This window comes from Malaclemys terrapin, chromosome 9 (genome assembly GCF_027887155.1).
Source record: "Malaclemys terrapin pileata isolate rMalTer1 chromosome 9, rMalTer1.hap1, whole genome shotgun sequence".
Lineage (NCBI taxonomy): Eukaryota > Metazoa > Chordata > Testudines > Emydidae > Malaclemys > Malaclemys terrapin.
The window spans coordinates 51197398-51218989 of NC_071513.1; the positions used below are offsets into that span (position 1 = coordinate 51197398).

General features: G+C 46.8%; 1 protein-coding gene across 1 annotated transcript in view; it reads right to left on the minus strand.

The window, feature by feature from the left end:
• RAB6B (RAB6B, member RAS oncogene family) overlaps nucleotides 1-21592 on the minus strand; it is a 155310-nt gene that overhangs the window by 40498 nt on the left and 93220 nt on the right. Inside the window, exons 3-4 of the mRNA XM_054038846.1 lie at nucleotides 9438-9491; nucleotides 2363-2468 (exon numbers count right to left, since the gene is read on the minus strand). Of these exons, the coding sequence (XP_053894821.1) occupies nucleotides 2363-2468; nucleotides 9438-9491 (160 nt within the window). The remainder of the gene's footprint in view (nucleotides 1-2362; nucleotides 2469-9437; nucleotides 9492-21592) is intronic.

A 21592-nucleotide genomic window follows, 5' to 3' on the forward strand; every position in this document is an offset into this window, starting at 1 on the left:
ACTTGGACTTTCAGAAAGCCTTTGACAAGGTCCCTCACCAAAGGCTCCTAAGGAAACTAAGTAGTCATGGGATAAGAGGGAAGGTCCTCTTATGGATCAGTAACTGGTTAAAATACAGGAAAAAAAGGATAGGAATAAATGGTCAATTTTTACAATGGAGAGAGGTGAACAGGAGGGTTCCCCAAGGATCTTTCCTGGGACCTGTGCTGTTCAACCTATTCATTAATGATCTGGAAAAGGGGTGAAATAGCAAAGTTTGCAGATGTTACAAAATTATTCCAAGACAAGTCCAAAGCAGACTGTGAGGTGTTACAGAGGGATCTCACAAAACAGGGTGACTGGGCAACAAAATGGCCAAAGAAATTCAGGATGGATAAGTGCAAAACAATGCACATTGGAAAACAATCCCTCTATATGTATAAAATGATGGGTTCTAAATTAGCTGTTACCACCCAAGAAAGATGTTGGAATCATTGTGGACAGTTCTCTGAAAACTTCCATTCAGTGCACAGCAATGGTCAAAAAGGCTTACAGTATGTTAGGAATTATTAGGAAAAAGATAGAAAATAAGACTGAAAATAGCATAATGTCACTATATAAAGTCATGGTGCACACACATCTTGAATACTGTGTCCAGTTCTGATCACCCCATCTCAAAAAGAACACAGTAGGACTGGAAAAGGTTCAGAGAAGGACAACAAAGATGAATAGGGGTATGGAACGCCTTCCATACGAGGAGAGACTAAAAAGATTAGGGCTGTTCAGCTTAGAAAAGAGACAACTACACGGGGATATGATGATAGAAGTCTATAAAATGCCAATCAGTGGGGGGAAGTGAATACAGAAGTGTTATTTACTCTTTCCCACAATACAAAAATCAGGGATTATCAATTAAATTAATTCAAACAAGAGAAAGTACTTTTTCACACAACATACAGTCAACCTCTGGAACTCATTGCCATGGGACATTGTGAAGGCCAAAAGTATAACTGGGTTCAAAAAAGAATTGAATAAGTTCATGAAGGACAGGTCCACCAATGGCTATTAGCCAGGATGGTCAGGGATTAAACCCTATGCTTGACTGCCAGCAGCCAGGAGTGGAAGACGAGGTGGATTGTTCCATAATTACCCTGTTCTGTACACTCCTCCTGAAGCTCTGGTATGGGCCACTGTTGGAGATAGAATACTAGGGAAGATGGATCATGGTCTGACCCAGAGTGGCAGCTCTTATGAGTCCAGTTCCACTTCACAGTGCCCCTTGGTTCCTTGTCCTGTACCTACTATCTCCCTTGTTCTGTGTTACATCTGTGGTATAAAAACACAGTTCCAGACTCATTAACCAATTGTTTAATTAAATGTAACAAAAGCACTGAATCAAGCCAGTTCCATAGCCTGCCCAATGCTCTGCCCTGCACGAGACCTATGGGAACCAGATGAGTTCTGCTGCATAGCCAGCGGGGACAGGTACTCCTGGGCACTGGCCTTGGAACAAGGGATGTCCTTGGGTCACCTTCAAGTTCAGGCTGTCCCCCAACCAGTGTTCACGAGCTCTGGAGAGGGGAGTAGCCAGTGCTGTTCACTATGAGAACATGCCCTCTGCTTCACTACACACTACACTCACTACGCACTGACATGGGGACTCTGTGGGGGGAAGATGAGGGACCTCCTGTGTCTAAACCAGTAAAACCGTGTGTTCGTATAGCGCCTAGCCCCAAGGTAGTAGAAATAACAATAAAAAAGAGTGGCTACACGAGATCCCTGGGGATGGATCCTCCACCTCCCCACACCTCGTGCAGGCCTGCACCCCTGTGCCAAGCACTCCCACTACAGCTCCGGTTGCAGTTTTCAGCCACTTTATGCTGACGGCCAAGACTCCCCCAGCTGGACTCTGAGAGCCTTTGGGACCAGCTCCCAGACCCACAGAGCTAAGGGCTGTAAAGCTGCCCTAACAGGCCATCCCTGGTTGGCGTGGCAGCCCCCTGGAGTCTGTCTTAAGAGGCACAATTTAGAGCGCCTCAGGAACCAGGGGAATGCAAAGTTGATGATCAGCCACATTTGCTATCCAGCACCCCCTCAGGTCCTGCGCTGAGCAGAGCTTGGCCATACTGGAGCTGTAGGAGACCTTGTATGTATCTGAGGTTCTAGACAACTTTGATTTCCCTCTCGTCTGCACTTACCCCTCCCCACTGCACAGCATTTTTTGCAGTACATCCCTGCTTTGGAGCCGGTTCTGGCTCCCTGCCCTGCATTACTGCCTTCCTAAATGGTGGCCCACATCCGCGCTGGGTAGCAGCGGAGTAGCATCTGCCATTCCAGCACCAAGCATGGGCACACGGACATTGGGACGGAAAGCACGACTCACTTGTGATGTCATAGACAACCACGGCCACTGTTGAGTCACGAATGTAGCTGGGGATCAGGCTTCGGAACCTCTCCTGGCCCGCCGTGTCCCAGAGCTGCAATCGGACCTGCCGGGGGAGGGGGCAGATGAGAGACAAACAATTAGCAGGAGAAACAAAAAGAAAGGAGGAATTGAGTGGTGAAGGCAGAAGGGAAGAACAGGAGAGGTGGTTAGGGTGGAGTTTTCTAAAGAGCCCAAGGGAGATCGGTGCCAATGAGACTCAGGCTGCTAACTTCCACAGGTTGCGTTGAAACTCCCAGACTCAGACAACAGTTTTGCGACTCTCTCTTCATCTATCTTTAACATTCCTTTTGGCGTTCCATTTGGAAATATTGTAGTCCTCATTTCCTGTCCTAGTCTGTTAGGAGGTGTTGCTGGGTGCTGTTAAGTGGCTGCCATGTTCCATCCCAGAAGGAACTACATTTCAAGTGTGGGTGAAGTCCAAACTTCGTTAAGCTGTTTGGAGCAATGAAAGGGCACGGTATAGAAATAGGAGCTGTTACAGGAGTGTGAATAGAGGCATAAGGGATTTTTCGATTTGCTGGCAATTTTGGGGAAAAAATTAGTTTCAAGTTGACCCGAAAATGAATTTTTCAAAATTTTGGCAAATCGAAAAGTTAAAAAAAATAAATGTTTGTTATGGGTTGAACAAAATGCCAAGCATTCTTTAAAACATTTTTAAAATAAAACATTGAAGGACGTTTCATAACAAGGTCATTTTGAATAAAAAATCAAATTGTTTCATTTCAAAACCTTCTAACCAAAATGTTTGGTCTTTTTCAGGTTTTTGGGCTGGGGGGAGGGTTTTGACACAAACAATTTGGCAGAAATGACACAAATCTGCAAAATGTTTCAGTGTCTCCAAATCTGCATTTTTTTCCAGTTGAAAATTTTTCATCCAGCTCTCCTCAGCTGGCGAAGCAGTGAGAGGGAGCCCAGGACTGAAGGAACATGGAGATGGAATAACTATACATGTTTTAGTGCTAGATTGACAACCCTGGCGAGTGAAGTTCTCCTTTTCTCCTCAGAACTGTTACAGCCCAGGCAGTGGCAGTGCAAGCCTCCCCACGCTATCCCAGCTGTGTGCCTCTAACCTATTGGGAAGGACCTGCCCTAGGGCTCAAAGAGGAGTTCGGTCTCCCTGCCTATGAAGTTTGTTGCCCTAGCAGCAAAGGCCATATCTACACAGCCTGCGCCAGCGAACCTCCCAGCCCAGGTTGACAGATTCAGGCCTGTGCTACAAATGGTGGTGTGGACATAGCAGCTTGCGCTGGACCTTGGGCTCAGAAGCTGAGGCAGAGGTTAGCCCAAGCTCCAGCTTGAGCCACAACTTCAAAGCGCTGTCTCCACAGCTAGGTTAAGCAAGATAACATGAGGCTTGCAGACCTGAGGACTGGGAGGCTCGCTGTCATGGGCTGTGTAGACATAGCCAAAGAGGTCAACTAGTGCCAGTCATGAGGGTGGTTTGGAGAATATGAACATCGGTCCACTGGGAACTGGAGTGAAGCCACCAACTCCGGTCACTCAGGCCAAACAGGTCATGGCCAACGTGGGATGGATTTCTACTGGCGCACAAAAGGCTCCATAGCTAATTAATAATCCAATAACTAATCTAGACTGAGATTTCCAAAAGAATTTAAGTATCAGAGGGGTAGCCGTGTTAGTCTGGATCTGTAAAAAGCGACAAAGAGTCCTGTGGCACTTTACAGATTAACAGAGGTATTGGAGCATATGCTTTCGGGGCGAATACCCACTTCGTCGGATGCATGTAGTGGAAATTTCCAGAGGCAGGTATAAATATGCAGGCAAGAATCAGTCTAGAGATAACAAGGTTAGTTCAATCAGGGAGGATGGGGCCCTCTTCTAGCAGTTGAGGTGTGAACACCAAGGGAGGAGAAACTGCTTTTGTAGTTGGCTAGCCATTCACAGTCTTTGTTTAATCCTGAGCTGATGGTATCAAATTTGCAAATGAACTGAAGCTCAGCAGTTTCTTTTTGGAGTCTGGTCCTGAAGTTTTTTTGCTGCAGAATGGCTACCTTTAAATCTGCTATTGTGTGTCCAGGGAGACTGAAGTGTTCTCCTACAGGTTTTTGTATATTGTCATTCCTAATATCTGACTTGTGTCCATTTACCCTTTTACGTAGTGACTGTCCAGTTTGGCCGACGTAAATAGCAGAGGGATATTGCTGGCACATGATGGTGTATATTACATTGGTGGACGTGCAGGTGAATGAACCGGTGATGTTGTGGCTGATCTGGTTAGGTCCTGTGATGGTGTCACTGGTGTAGATATGTGGGCAGAGTTGGCATCGAGGTTTGTTGCATGGATTGGTTCCTGAGTTAGAGTTACTATGGTGCGGTGTTTGGTTGCTGGTGAGAATATGCTTAAGGTTGGCGGGTTGTCTGTGGTTGAGGACTGGCCTGCCTCCCAAGGCCTGTGAAAGCGAGGTATCGTTGTCCAGAATGGGTTGTAGATCCCTGATGATGCATTAGAGAGGTTTTAGCTGAGAACTGTAGGTGATGGCCAGTGGAGTTCTGTTGGTTTCTTTCTTGGGCTTGTCTTGCAGCAGGAGGCTTCTGGGTACTCGTCTGGCTCTGTTGATTTGTTTCCTTATTTCCTCGTGTGGTTAGCATAGTTTTGAGAATGCTTGGTGAAGATCTTGTAGGTGTTGGTCTCTGTCTGAGGGGTTGTAGCAAATGCGGTTGTACCTCAGCGCTTGGCTGTAGACAATGGATTGTGTGGTGTGTCCAGGATGGAAGTTGGAGGCATGAAGGTAGGCATAGCGGTCGGTGGGTTTTCGGTATAGGGTGGTGTTGATGTGACCGCCACTTATTTGTACCGTGGTGTCTAGGAAGTGGACCTCCCGTGTAGATTGGTCCAGGCTGAGGTTGATGGTGGGTGCAAGCTGTTGAAATTGTGGTGGAATTCTTCCATAGTCTCCTTCTCATGGGTCCAGATGATGAAGATGTCATCAATGTAGCGTAGGTAGAGAAGGGGTGTGAGTGGATGAGAGCTGAGGAAGCGTTGTTCCAGGTCAGCCATAAAAATGTTGGCATAGGCCATGTGGGTGCCCATAGCGGTGCTACTGGTCTGGAGGTATATATTGTCACCAAATTTGAAATAATTGTGTGTGAGGATAAAATCACAGAGCTCAGCTGTGGCATCAACATACTGTTCCTGACAGCTTGTATTCCAGCTGTGTGTGGGATGTTTGTGTAGAAAGCCTCCACATCCATGGTGGCTAGGATGGTGTTTTCTGGAAGATCACCAATGCATTGTAGTTTTCTCAGGAAATCAGTGCTGTCACGGAGATAGCTGGGAGTGCTGGTGGCCTAGGGTCTGAGTAGAGTATCCACATATCCGGACAGTCCTTCAGTGAGAGTGCCAATTCCAGAGATGATGGGGTGTCCAGGATTTCCAGGTTTGTGGATCTTGGGTAATAGATAGAATGACCCCGGTTGGGGCTCTAAGGGTATGTTGATTTGTTCCTGTGTTAGTGTAGGGAGTGTCCTGAGTAGATGGTGCAGTTTCTTAGTATAGTCCTCAGTGGGATCTGAAGAAAAGTGGCCTGTAGAATTTGGTATTGGAGAGTTGTCTGGCAGCCTCCTTTTGGTAGTCAGACCTGTTCATGATGACAACAGCACCTCCTTTATCAGCCCCTTTGATTATAATGTCAGGATTGTATGACATTATAATGGCAGGGTTATTAGCTTCCACCCCACCATCAACCTCACCACACGGACACACCACACGATCCATTGTCTACAGCCAAGCGCTAAGGTACAACCGCATTTGCTACAACCCCTCAGACAGAGACCAACACCTACAAGATCTTCACCAAGCATTCTCAAAACTATGCTACCCACACGAGGAAATAAGGAAACAAATCAACAGAGCCAGACGTGTACCCAGAAGCTTCCTGCTGCAAGACAAGCCCAAGAAAGAAACCAACAGAACTCCACTGGCCATCACCTACATCCTCAGCTAAAACCTCTCCAACGCATCATCAGTGATCTACAACCCATCCTGGACAACGATACCTCGCTTTCACAGGCCTTGGGAGGCAGGCCAGTCCTCACCCACAGACAACCCGCCAACCTTAAGCATATTCTCACCAGCAACCACACATCGCACCATAGTATCTCTAACTCAGGAACCAATCCATGCAACAAACCTCGATGCTGACTCTGTCCACATATCTACACCAGTGACACCATCACAGGACCTAACCAGATCAGCCACAACATCACCGGTTCATTCATCTGCACATCCACCGATGTAATATACACCATCAGGTGCCAGCAATACGGCCAAACTGGACAGTCACTACGTAAAAGGGTAAATGGACACAAGTCAGATATTAGGAATGACAATATACAAAAACCTGTAGGAGAACACTTCAGTCTCCCTGGACACACAATAGCAGATTTAAAGGTAGCCATTCTGCAGCAAAAAAACTTCAGGACCAGACTCCAAAAAGAAACTGCTGAGCTTCAGTTCATTTGCAAATTTGATACCATCAGCTCAGGATTAAACAAAGACTGTGAATGGCTAGCCAACTACAAAAGCAGTTTCTCCTCCCTTGGTGTTCACACCTCAACTGCTAGAAGAGGGCCCCATCCTCCCTGATTGAACTAACCTTGTTATCTCTAGACTGATTCTTGCCTGCATATTTATACCTGCCTCTGGAAATTTCTATTACATGCATCCGACGAAGTGGGTATTCACCCACGAAAGCTTATGCTTCAATACATCTGTAAGCCAAAAGAATTTAAGGGAATTAGGCACCACATTCCCCACTGAACATCAACTCCTTTGGGCCCCATTGAAAATTCCAGCCCCTGTCTCCTATGGAACAACTCCTCTGACTAAATAAAAATGCGGCTGTATGAGGAATCCCAGGTCACAGCTGGCGTCCAATTGTCGAGAAGTGAGATGGAGGCTGGACACGAAAAGGCTCATTCTCCTTGGCCAGGGGTGGAGTCCACTGATGAAAGGATGCATATGAAAACCTGAACCCGAAAGAGAGGTGCAAACAGGGAATTAAGTGTGTGTATTGAGTAAATGGTTGCCTATCACCCCTGGAAACCTGATTTCAAATCTTAGATCATTAGAAGACATGTGTTTGGTGAGCCCCAGCCTAGTCCCTATTTGTTTATCTCCCCTACCCCCACCATCCAATGATTCTGAGTCCTTGCTCAGGCCTAGTATTACAGGTCAGGACCTTGGTGCACTGGCAGAGCTGTGTTAGGGGGAGCTTGTTCAGTGCCAACTTGAATTCTAATGACTCAGCGCTGTGAGGTTAGTCCCTCACATTCATGAGCACTGTGTCTACCCGCACCATTTCAAAGGCCTAAGACTATGATGTTTTTAAAAAATTGTGGGAGCTGAATTGTCTTCACCCTCCAACTCTTGGGTTGGAGACAAATTCCCTTTGAAGGAATGTAGCCATGCCTTCCTGTAGTCACTCCTCCACTCTGACTGCGGCTGAGCAGTGGATTTCATCAGAAAGACTGGAGTGCTGTTTGAAATAGAACCAGCCCATTAAACCCAAGACAGATGTCTCTGAGTGCATTAACACTGTGACTGTGGTGAGAGGCTGTTTATGGATGAAGCTGTAGCATCTCATTACATTTCACTTCCATTTCTCCCATTACCTTGTACAAAATTTTCCCCAAAAATCAATAAATCAAAAACTTGAAACAGATTTCCTTCTAGTGCCATTTTCTGTACAATCTGTGAGCTGGCAGATTACAGGGGATGGCTGGCCAGTAGGGATAACCTCTTGCCCTTGTCCAGCAAAACTGAAGAGCCAGGGCATTTCTTCCCACCTCCTCAGGGCTCAACTGTGCCTTGAAAGCACTGATCTGCACTAGGAGCAGGCAGTCCCACCCCACAGGTTGCACAGGGAGGCACTGCACATGCCCCTCGCTGGCACAACCCTTCCCCTTCTCCAGCCCATTTGGGGTGAGTTGTGGTGCTAGCTACATGTGATCATTGCTCTCCAGGGGCAGAAAGGCCTGTGTGGGAGTTAGAACAGAGAGTGGCCTACCTGGCCATGGACTGCCCAATCTGGTCTTAAAGTAGACTGGACGGGCGGGTGTGAAGGTGCATCACCCCAAGGGGAGAGTCAAGAGGGAATGGAGGCCCAATCTCCCTCAGTGCTCCCAGAAATGCACACACTGCCCCATGCTCCTGCCCGGAGCAGCCAGCCAGCATGGAAGAGAGGAAGCAGGGCCATCTAATTGCCTCTCCCCTCCCCCTGTGTGGCAATTTGTACCCCTGGCGCCTCATGGAGGGAGCTGCCCTTGCTTCCCCTGATACGAAGGCTGTGATTGTTCCAAGCACTTTCATGGGGTGTGACGTGTGTATACATGTGGGGACAGAACCCTGTCCACACAAGGTCAGGGCCTCCATGGGGTGGAGGGGAGCAGAAGGACAGTGGAGACGGGGGTCTCTAGGCTCTATGTGCGGGGCTGGGACAGAGTTGGCTGTTGTGTCAAAGTTCCCTCCTTTGGGGTGTTTGATGTAAGTGTGTCAATCAACTGGACTCCTTCAGCAGTCGTGTGTCTGTGGGTTCCTGATGACTTGGATGGCCTAGGGCTTTGGTACTCTGAGGTCAGTCCTTGGTGGAAATGTTCAACGTTCACCCCAACCCAACTGTCCCTCTCTGCTCAAGGGAGGCGACAACTGTCATTCTGGTATGCAGCCATCCTTGCACCCCACTACTAGTGAGGTGACTTCTCAAAGTGGGGTGGAGGAGCTCAGCAGCGAAGCCGCATGGGGGAAGTTACTGTGCATGGAGGCAGGGGAAGGGGATTTCAGTCCCCTTAAGTACCCAAACTGTGGGTGAAGCCATCTGTGAAATTCAAACATTGGCAGCACGAAGAGAAAGAGAGGGGCCCAGCTGGGGTATTTGTTGGGGTAGGTTTGGACAGCAAAGAAGGGATTATAGCTAGTGGCTCCCTCTTCCACAGGGTTCTGCACAGAACTTCTTTTGGCATGGTCAGCGGTTCAGCAGCGTCTGCCACTTACTGTCCGATCTTCCAAGTACATGGTTTTTGATAAGAAGTCGATTCCGATTGTAGCCTGTAAGAGAGGGAGACAGGAAATGAGAGAACATAAGAATGGCCACACTGGGTTAGACCAAAGGTCCATCTAGCCCAGTATCCTGTCTTCCAATAGTGGCCAATGCCAGGTGCCCCAGAGGGAATGAATAGACCAAGTAATCATCAAATGATCCATCCCCTGTCTCCCATTCCCAGCTTCTAGCAAACAGAGGCTAGGGACACCATCCCTGCCCATCCTGGCTAATAGCCATTGATGGACCTATCTTCCATGAACTTATCCAGTTCTTTTTTTAACCCTGTTATAGTCTTGGCCTTCCTCTGGCAAGGAGTTCCACAGGTTGACTGTGCGTTGTGTGAAAAAATACTTCCTTTTGTTTGTTTTCAACCTGCTGCCTATTAATTTCATTTGGTGACCCCTAGTTTTTATGTTATGAGAAGGAGTAAATAACATGTTCTTATTTACCTTCTTCACACCAGTCATGATTTTATAGACCTCTATCATATCCCACCTTAGTCATCTCTTTTCCAAGCTGAAAAGTCCCAGTCATATGGAAGCTGTTCCATACCTCTAAACATTTTTGTTGCCTTTTTCTGAACCTTTTCCAATTCCAATACATCTTTTTTTGAGATGGGACAACCACATCTGCACGCAATATTCAAGATATGAGCATGCCATGAATTTATATGGAGGCAATATGATATTTTCTGTCTTATTATTTATCCCTTTCTTAATGATTCCCAACATTCCATTCACTTTTTTTGACTGCCGATGCACATTGAGTGGCTGTTTTCAGAGAACTATCCACAATGACTCCAAGGTCTCTTTCTTGAGTGGTAACAGCTAATTTAGACACCATCATTTTATATGTACAGTTGGGATTATATTTTTCAATGTGCATTACTCTTCATTTACCAATACTGAATTTCATCTGCCATTTGTTGCCCAGTCACCTAATTTTGTGAGATCACTTTATAAGTCTTCACAGTCTACTTTGTACTTAACTATCTTAAGTAGTTTTGTATTTTGTAAATTTTGCCACCTCACTGTTTACCCCTTTTTCCAGATCATTTATGAATATGTTGAATAGGACTGGTCATATTGGGCTGCATTAGAAAGAGCATTGTCAGCAGATCGAGGGAAATGATTATTTCCCTCTATTCGGCACTGGTAAGGCCACATCTGGAGTACTGTGTCCAGTTTTGGGCCACCCTCTACAGAAAGGATGTGGACAAATTGGAGAGAATGCAGCAGAGGGCAACAGAAATGATCAGGGCTGGGGCACATGACTTATGAGGAGAGGCTGAGGGAACTGGACTTGTTTAGTCTGCAAAAGAGAAGAGTGAGGAGGGGATTTGATAGCAGCCTTCAACTACCTGAAGGGGAGTTCCAAAGAGGATGGAGTGAGGCTGTTCTCAGTGGTGGCATATGACAGAATAAGGAGCAATTGTCTCAAGTTGCTGTGGAGGATGTCTAGGTTGGATATTAGGAAACACTATTTCACTAGGAGGGTGGTGAAGCACTGGAATGGGTTACCTAGGGAGGTTGTGGAATCTCCATCCTTAGAGGTTTTTAAGGCCTGGCTTGACAAAGCCCTGGCTGGGATGATTTAGTTGGCGTTGGTCCTGCTTTGAGCAGGGGGTTGGACTAGTTGACCTCCTGAGGTCTCTTCCAACTCTAATCTTCTATGATTCTATGGGCCCAGTACAGACCCCTGGGGTCACCACTGTTTACCTTTCTTACCAATTCTGAAAACTGATAATTTATTTCTACTCTTTGTTTCCTATCTTTTAACCAATTACCAATCCATGAGAGGGCCTTTCCTCTTATCCATGACAGCTTACTTTGCTTAAGAGCCTTTGGTGAGGGACCTTGTCAAAAACTTTCTGAAAATCTAAGTACACTACTATATCCAGTGGATTCCCATTGTCTACATGCTTGTTGACCTCCTCAAAGAATTCCAGTAGATTGATGAGGCATGGTTTCCCTTTATAAAAACCATGAATTTATGTTCCCAAGAAATTATGTTCATCTATGTATCTGACTATTTTGTTCTTTACTATAGTTTCAACCAGTTTGCCCAGTACTGAAGTCAGGCTTACTGGTCTGAAATTGCTGGGGTCACCTCTGGAGCCCTTTTTAAAAATTAGCATCACATTAGCTACCCTCCAGTCATTTTGAACAGAAGCTGATTTAAATGATAGGTTACAAACTACAGTTAGTAGTTCTGCAATTTCACATTTGCGTTCCTTCAGAACTCCTGGGTGAATACCATCTAGTCCTGGTGATTTATTACTGTTTATCAATTGGTTCCAAAACCTCCTCTAATGATACCTCAATCTGGGACAGTTCCTCATATTTGTCACCTAAAAAAAACGGCTCAGGTTTGGGAATCTCTCTCACATCTTCAGCCATGAAGACCAATGCAAAGAATTCATTTATTTTCTCTGCAATAGCCTTATCGTCCTTGAGAGCTCCTTTAGCATCTCGATCATCCTGTGGCCTCATTGGTTGTTTAGCAAGCTTCCTGCTTCTGATGTATGTAAAAAAAAATTATTTTTTTTGCTATTACTTTTTGAGTCTTTGGCTAGCTGTTCCTCAAATTCTTTTTTGGCCTTCCTAATTATATTTTTACACTTCATTTGCCAGAGTTTATGTGCCTTTCTATTTTCCTCATTAGAATTTAACTTTCACTTTTGGCACTGTACCTTTTAATTTCTGTTTAACTAACTTCCTCATTTTTGTGTAGTCCCCCTTTCTGAAATTAAATGCTATGGTGTTGGGCTGCTCTGATGTTTTCCCTGTCACAGGGATGTTAAATTTAATTATATTCTGGTCACTATTACCAAGCGGTCCAGCTATATTCACCTCTTGGACCTAATCCTGTGCTCCACTTAGGACTAAATCAAGAATTGCTTCTCCTTTTGTGGGTTCCAGGACTAGCTGCTCCAAGAAGCAGTCATTTAAGGTGTCAAGAAACTTTATCTCTGCATCCCGTCCTGAGTTGACAGGTATCCAGTCAATATGGGGATAGTAAAAATCCTTCAGTATTATTGAGTTTTTTATTTTAATAGCCTCTCTAATCTCCCTGAGCATTTCACAGTCACTATCACCATCCTGGTCAGGTAGTTGGTAATATAACCCTACTGCTATATTCTTATTATTAGAGCATGGAATTACTATCCATAGATATTCTATGGAACAGTTTGGTTCATTTAATATTTTTACTTAATTTGATTCTACACTTTCTTTCATATATAGTGCCACTCCCCCACCAGCATGACCTGTTCTATCCTTCCAATATATTTTGTACTCTGGTATTACTGTGTCCCATTGATTATCCTCATTCCACCAAGTTTCTGTGATGCCTATTATATCAATATCCTAATTTAATACGAGGCACGCTAGTTCACCCATCTTATTATTTAGACTTCTAGCATTTGTATATAAGCACTTTTTAGCTGTCTGTCATTATATGATGTAATTGAATGGGACTCTTTCATTTGACTGTTTTGCATCAGAGGCGCATCAGAGGTCACTATGGGGCAAAATCAAACCGTCCAAACTTTAAATTACAGTATGTGCAGCAAAAGGGACTCTTGCATCAAGTCTTGCTTGAGCTAGGCAGTAAGTATTCAGCAACCCTCCCAATTCCCCCACCTCTTTGCTATTTGCCTCCTTCCCCACGCCCAGCCAATGAACTGCAGAGTAAAGCTGGGTGGGGAAGTTTTCCTGTCCTACCGAAGTTTTGAGATTTCAATTTTTTTCCCCATTTCAAATCAGGACAAAAAGGAGAAACCTTGACAATTTTCACAAATTGAAAAGCTGTTTTTTTTTCTGTTTGGGTCAATTAAAATGTTTTGTTTACACTTTTATCAGTTTTAATTTTCCTCTACTTAGCTTAAATTTCAAAACAAAAAAGTAATTTTGAAAACAGGAAAACAGATTATTTTCATCAATTTTTAAACTTCTTTAAAAAATATTTTGAATCAAGAAATTCACTGAAAAAGACTCTTCCCCTATGAAGTTTTGGTTTTGACAAATTGACTTTTTCTGACGAAAAAATATGTAGTTGAAAAATTCCCAACCAACTCTACTGCAGAGCCATAGTGATAGAACTGTATAGGTTGCAAACTCTGTCCTGTTTCCGGAATGGGTTTCTTTACATGTCACAGCATGAGAATAACGACAATTCCTGGGACATTACGGAGTGATGGAGTTGTCAGGAGGGTATATCAAAAAATCTAGGCTCCAAACCTGCTATTGATAAATAGCAGACTGGTGTGCCTGCCTGGTAGCTCACTGAAGTCATTGAATTAAAGCTAGGTTGCAAAATCAAAGTACCTAAATTAGGCGAGGGATGTCTAAAACGGGTATGTAGGTATCTAAATACAGAGTTACGTTCACAACTGTAGGCCCCCACATTTGAAAATCTGGCCCTAGGTGAATGGCACCAAATAAAGTGGCCCCTACTGTGAAGAACTTACACTGTGAAGGCACAAAAGGACATGGTTCTATACAGAGAACACCCATATGGCAGCATTGCTTACATACAGTAGATGGGGAAGGGCAAACAGACAAACTTCCTCTAATTCACCGTTGTGAACTGCACTCTGAGTCTATATCTGGCTGAGTAAATGACACAAGACTGAATCTAAATCCTGATCACAGAAAGCTCTTTCCCTGTTAAAATACAAACCATTTGACAATAGCCAGTTCCAATTAGTTTCCTGACCTCATATCCCAAGTCTGGGCCCACTTCCTTTGACACAAAAGCCTTCCCACCACAACTGTACAAGTGCTGGTGTTGGATTGAAAATGTTTCCATGTGTATAGTGCATGGATGATGGCAAAGCAGGGGTGCCAGAACAGGGGGAAGGGGTAGAGAAGAGGGAGCGGGGGACAGGGTCTTCGGGGGAAGAGGAAGCTCAGGAGTGGGGCCTCGGGTGAAGGGTAGGGTGACCAGGTGTCCGGTTTTCGACTGGAACACCCGGTCGAAGAGGGACCCTGGCGACTCCAATCAGCACCACCGTGGCGCTAAGGCAGGCTACCTGTCCTGGTTGGCACCATGCTGTGCCCTGGAAGCGGCCAGCAGGTTCAGCTTCTAGGCAGGGGAGCCACGGGGCTCTGTGCGCTGCCCCTGCCCCAAGCACAGCTCTGTACTCCCATTGGCTGGGAACTGGCCAATGGGAGCGGGGGGGGGGAGTGCCTGTGGGCAAGAGCAATGCATGAAGCCTCCTGGCTCCCTGCCTAGGACCCGGACCTGCTGGCCGCTTCCAGGGTGCACGCAGCACGGTGCCAGGAGAGGCAAGCAGCCTGCCTTAGCCTCCCTGCTGCACCACGGACTGGGAGCTGCCAGAGGTAAGCCCCTGTCCCAACACTGAGTCCCAACCCCCTGCCCCAGCCCTGAACCCCCCCAAAAACCCAGAGCACCCTCCCGCACCCCAAACCTCTCATCCCTGGCCCCACCCCAGAGCCTGCACCCCAGCCCAGGGCCCTCACCCCCTCCTGTACCCCAAACCCTTCATCCCGACCCTAGCTCCACCCCAGTGCCCGCACCTCCAGCCCAGAGCCTTCAACCCCTCCCCGCACCATAACCCCTCCACAAGCCCAGAGCCCCCTCCCACACCCTGAACCCCTCATTTCTGGCCCCACCCCAGAATCCGCAGCCCCAGCTAGAGCCCTCACCCCTCCTGCACCCCAACCGCCTCCCCCAGCCCAGCAAAAGTGAGTGAGGGTGGGGGAGAGCGAGCCACCGAGGGAGGGAAAATGTAGTGAGTGGGGATCAGGGCCTCAGGGCAGGGGCGGGGCTAAGGTGTTTGGTTTTGTGAGACTAGATACTTGGCAACCCTAGTGAAGGGTTGGTGTGAGGGCAGGGCCTCGGGGGTGAATACCCCCGGGGAAAGGAGGAAGCTGATGCCTGTGATTCTGAGCACCTTCATTGCTCCTCCTCCCCTTTAAATGCTTGACGGGGGTGAAGTGGGACTTAAGAGATAAAAGCAATGGAGACAGTCAAGAGATTAGCTGGATATCTGACCAGCCCGTCCCCCCTCGGCGAGGCAAGTAACCTAGTTTCAATGCTCTGAAGCTCAGAGGCACTTAAATATACATCACTTAAGCACTGCTGCTGACTTGAGAACAAAGGGGGTGGGGGTGGAGAGACAGGGATGGGGATGGGGATGAGGAGAGCTGGACAAAGCCATTATATCCCTCCAACACGCTGGTGTGGAGGAGAAGGGAGGGGGGGGGTGAGAGAGAAGGCTGGAGAGAGACAGTGACAAGCCATCAGAAAGAAGAACACTAGACCACCCCTTGGACACTACTGCTGCTGAGGACTGCAGAGCACAAGGCATTGGAAAACGGCGTGAAAGGACAGGGATGCACGCGAGTCAGAAGGAGGACCCGAGTCTGGGGATACCCAGAGGACACATTAGGTGACAACGCCCATTGCCAGACAGCCCTGAATACCTAGCAGGCTGGTCCCTAGCAGTCCCCTTAATGGAGAGGTGAGAGAGTAGTTAAGGGATTGTTCCTGTGGATGGAGGCTCCTAGGACGCGGAACATGTTATGCTGGGGGATGGGCACCTCGACTTAATGAACTGTTTTTAAAACTAGGCATACTGCAGAGCATTACAAATGGGAGTCACGTGAGCACGGCTAATCCAGTTGTGGTGGAACAGAGAAGCAGGCCGACAGGAACCTGTGCATTAAGGATTGTGGGCAGGCTGCCCCTCACCCACGCTGTTCAAATGGAGTGGTCAGCCCATTCCTCTAGTGTTTGGAGACGTTGGAATGGAATCTCTTCCCTGGCAGAATTGGGGAGTGCCATTTATCAGGAGGCAGATTCAGTTGACTCACTAGAAGGCTGCAGTCGTCCCATCCTAGATAGAAATGTAGGGCTGGAAGATGCCTCAAGAGGTCATCTGGTCCCTCCCCCCAGGCTGAGGCAGGATTAAGGATATCTAGAGTCTCCCTAAAAAAAGAAGAACAGGAGTACTTGTGGCACCTTAGAGACTAACAAATTTATTAGAGCATAAGCTTTCGTGGACTACAGCCCACTTCTTCGGATGCATATAGAAGTGGGCTGTAGTCCACGAAAGCTTATGCTCTAATAAATTTGTTAGTCTCTAAGGTGCCACAAGTACTCCTGTTCTTCTTTTTGCGGATACAGACTAACACGGCTGTTACTCTGAAATAGAGTCTCCCTGATAGGTAATAGCTATGGCTGCAACCAGCCTCCATCATAGAGCCCTACTTTAGCACATCTGTAGTTTTTGGTTTGAAAATTCAGGCCCTTAGAATGGGAAACACTCATGCAAACCTAAACAACGCAGTTGTCATGATTTACGCCACCCCCCTCCCTAAAAAAAATCCATGATTATACCTCCTCATATGGATGAGTCAGTCTAGGAGAGCATGAATCCGGTAAGCCAGTATAAATAGTTTCCTTTGGAAGAAATCAAAATGAGTTGTGATGTATTTATGCACAAATACAGAATGGGGGAGAACTGGCTTGGCAGCAGCACTGCTGAGAAGGATCTGGGAGTTGTGGTGGATCACAACCTTGACATGAGTCAACAATGTGAAGCTGTTGCAAAAAAAGGCAAATGCAATTTTAAGTTGCATTAACGGAGGCATAGCATGCAAGTCATGGGAGGTGATAGTACGGCCCTACTCAGTGCTGGTTAGGCCTCAGCTGGGTTACTGTGTCCAGTTTTGGTCACCAATGCATAGAAAGGATGTAGAGAAACTGGAAAGGTGAGCAACAAAGATGATCAAAGGGATGGAATGTGAGCCATATGGGCAAAGTCTGAAGGAATGGGGTATGTTTAGTTTGGAAAAGAGGAGCTGAAGGGGGGACCTGATAGTGGTCTTCAAATACTTCAAAGGCTGCCATAAAAAAGATAGAGAAAAGTTGTTCTCTCTTTCCACAGAGGGCTGGACAAGAGGCAATGGGGTCAAACTACAGCACAGCAGATTTAGATTAAATCTCAGGGAAATCTTCCTAACTGTAAGACCAGTAGGGCAATGGAACAGACGACTAGGGAGGTTGTGGAAGCTCCTTCACTGGAGGTTTTCAAAAGGAGGCTGGATAATCACCTGTCTTGGATGGAGGGACCAGACATCAATCCAGGTTCTCCACATCTTTCTAAACAAGTCTCTCCTATTTCAAACTTGTAAGTAAATAGCCAGGCAAGGCGTGTTAGTTTTCCTTTGTTTTCTCAACTTGTAAATGTACCTTTTACTAGAGTGTTTATCTTTGTTTGCTGTACTTTGAACCTAAGACTAGAGGGGAGTCCTCTAAGCTCTTTAAGTTTGATTACCCTGTAAGGTTAATTTCCATACTGATTTTACAGAGATGATTTTTACTTTTTTTCTTTAATTAAAAGCCTTCTTTTTAAGAATCTGATTGATTTTTCCTTGTTTTTAAGGGGTTTGGATCTTGATTCACCAGGAGTTGGTGGGAGGAAGGAGGGGGGATGGTTAATTTCTCCTTGTTTTAAGATCCAAGGGGTTTGGATCTGTATTCACCAGGGAATTGGTGAAAGGTTTCTCAAGGCTACCCAGTGGAGGAAATTAGCCTTGGGATGGTGGCAGCGGACCAGAGCTAAGCTGGTAGTTAAGCTTAGAAGTTTTCATTCAGGCCCCTACATTTGTACCCTAAAGTTTAAAGTGGGGATACAGCCTTGACATGGTGGTAGCGGTGGGATTACGTATCATGGCCCCCAAAGTTCCATTAAATCTCTCCACCAGGCCATTGGTTTCATGGTGGTAAGGGGTGGCAACCAAGTGATTCACCCCATGAGCTTCCCACAGGTTTTCCATGGTCCCTGCCAGGAAGTTAGTTCCCGAATCTGTAAGGATGTCGGAGGGCCAACCTACCCTGGCAAAAATGTCTGTTAATGCCTGGCACACACTTTTAGCCCTGGTGTTGCTTAAGGGTACTGCTTCCGGCCATCGGGTAGCAAAATCCATGAAAGTCAGTACGTACTGCTTTCCTCTGGGTGTCTTCTTTGGGAAAGGACCCAGAATATCCACAGCTACGCGCTGAAATGGGACCTCAATTATGGGTAGTGGCTGGAGAGGGGCTTTAACCTGGTCTTGGGGCTTTCCCACTCGTTGGCACACCTCACAAGACCGGACATAATTAGCAACGTCCTTGCCCATTCCCTCCCAGTGGAAGGACTTACCCAACCGGTCCTTGGTTCTGTTCACCCTAGAATGGCCACTGGGATGATCATGGGCTAAGCTCAAGAGCTTTACCCGATACTTAGTGGGAACTACCAGCTGTCTTTGAGGATGCCAGTCTTCCTGGTGCCCACCAGAAAGAGTCTCCTTGTATAAAAGTCCTTGTTCTACAACAAACCGGGATCGGTTAGAAGAGCTGAGAGGCGTTGGGGTGCTCCACGCCGCCGCCCAAGCTTTCTGAAGGCTGTCATCTGCTTCCTGCTCGGCCTGGAACTGTTCCCTTGATGCTGGAGACATCAGTTCCTCCTTGGACTGTGGACTGGGGCTTGGTCCCTCTGGAAGCGATGCAGGTGCTGGGGCTGTTTCCATTGACTGTGAACCGCTGTCCGCTGGTGCACTATATTGTATTTCAGGCTCTGGCTGAGCCTTTTGGGTAGGGTTATCTGATGCTTCTGCCAGTTCAGGCTCGCTGGTGCCCTCTGGCATTGGAGTTGTAGACGGGTTTGCAAGCGCTGGACTCAGTGCTGGCAATGGTTCTGGTGCTGGTTGCGTTGCCAGTTCCGGTTCTGGGACTGGCTTTGGCTGGGTCTCTGGGATTGGATCCACTACGGCTGTTGCAGTCGTTGGCAGGGGATCCGGTTCCACCACTGTGGTTTGGGTCTCTGGTAACACAGACGGGACCATGGTGGACGGCTCAGGAACAGGGATGGGGGTGAAAGCTTGCTTAGCCTGGCTGCGGGTGACTATTCCCACCCTCTTGGCTAGCTTCACATGGTTGGCCAAATCTTCCCCCAGCAGCATGGGAATGGGATAATTGTCATAGACCGCAAAAGTCCACATTCCTGACCAGCCCTTGTACTGGACATGCAACGTGGCTGTAGGCAAGGTTACCGACTGTGACACGAAGGGTTGAATTGTCACTGTAGCCTCCGGGTTGATGAGTTTGGGGTCCACTAGGGATTGGTGGATAGTTGACACTTGTGCCCCAGTGTCCCTCCAAGCGATAATCTTCTTTCCGCCCACTCTCAAGGTTTCCCTTCGCTCCGAGGGTATGAGAGAGGCATCTGGGTCTGGGGATCTTTGGTGTGATTGGGGTGTAATGAACTGTAATCGGTTGGGGTTCTTGGGGCAGTGAGCCTTTATATGTCCCAGTTCATTACATTTAAAACATCACCCTGCTAAGGTATCACCGGGGCGATGTTGGTTGGTGGAGACTGGTGTGGTGGGGTGAGGAGGCGTCTGGGGTTTCCCTTGGGATGTGGGTGGAGCCTTGGGTTGTCCCCGGTGGTAAGGTTTGGTTTCGGGTTGCCCCTTCTGATATTCGCTCCAACTGCTACTAGTTTTTTTCTTTTCTGCCACCTCCACCCATTTGGCTCCAATCTCCCCCGCCTCAGTTACAGTTTTGGGCTTCCTATCTAGGATGTACCTTTCTATTTCCTCAGGAACACCCTCTAAAAACTGCTCCATTTTTACTAGGGAAACCAGATCTTCCAGAGATTTAACATTTGCTCCTGATACCCAGGCATCACAATTTTTGTCAATGTGGTAGGCATGCCGGGTAAATGACATATCGGGTTTCCACTTTAGGGCTCTGAACCGCCGACGGGCATGCTCGGGTGTTAGCCCCATTCTGAGTCTGGCCTTGTTTTTAAAATGTTCATAACTGTTCATGTGTTCCTTAGGCATTTCAGCCGCCACCTCTGCTAAGGGTCCACTGAGCTGCGGCCTCAGGTCTACCATGTACTGGTCTGCAGCGATGCTGTATCCAAGGCAGGCCCTTTCAAAATTTTCTAAGAAGGCCTCAGTATCATCGCCTGCCTTGTAGGTGGGGAATTTTCTGGGATGGGAAGTGGTACCTGGAGAGGGGTTGTTGGGATGGGCTGTTGTATCTGGCTTAGCCTTTGCTACTTCCAGTTCATGCTTCCTTTCTTTTTCTCTCTCCTCCATCTCTTTTTCTTTCAGCTCCATAGCTCTCTTGTAGGCCTCCTCTTTGGCTTTCTCTTCTCTGTCTCTCAGCTCTATCTCTTTTTCTTTCAGCTCCATAGCTCTCTTGTGGGCCTCCTCTTTGGCTTTTTCTTCTTTTGTAGTCATTTTCCTGTTTTCTTGTGCTGGGTCACCCCCTCTGCAGTTGACTGAAACTGGGAAGCTCTCAGCTCTGGCTGCTGCTGAGTTAACAGAGACTTTCTAACTAGCTACTCCCGAGGATGTAAAAAGAAAAAAAAACCAATTCAGCTTGTAAATTCCCTTTACCTTTGTTTGCTCATTTGAACACTTCTCTTAACAAAGGACCTTGTTAAAAAAACTTAACACCTCTGCCTTCAGGCAAGGAGAGATAAGATATGCATCTATCTACCTCCAGCTCGGCTTTCCAAGCAGCTAGAAGTAAAAAAAAATCTCACTGGCTTTTGGGTTTAAAATGATCCCACCGCTCTACCACCATGTCAAGGCTGTATCCCACTTTGAACTTTAGGGTACAAATGTAGGGGCCTGCATGAAAACTTCTAAGCTTAACTACCAGCTTAGCTCTGGTTCCGCTGCCACCATTTCCCAATTAGATTCCCTCCCTGGGAAGCCCTGAGAAACCTTTCACCAATTCCCTGGTGAATACAGATCCAAACCCCTTGGATCTTAAAACAAGGAGAAATTAACCATCCCCCCTCCTTCCTCCCACCAACTCCTGGTGAATCAAGATCCAAACCCCTTGGATCTTAAAAACAAGGAAAAATCAATCAGGTTCTTAAAAAGAAGGCTTTTAATTAAAGAAAAAAGTAAAAATCATCTCTGTAAAATCAGTATGGAAATTAACCTTACAGGGTAATCAAACTTAAAGAGCTCAGAGGACTCCCCTCTAGTCTTAGGTTCAAAGTACAGCAAACAAAGATAAACACTCTAGTAAAAGGTACATTTACAAGTTGAGAAAACAAAGGAAAACT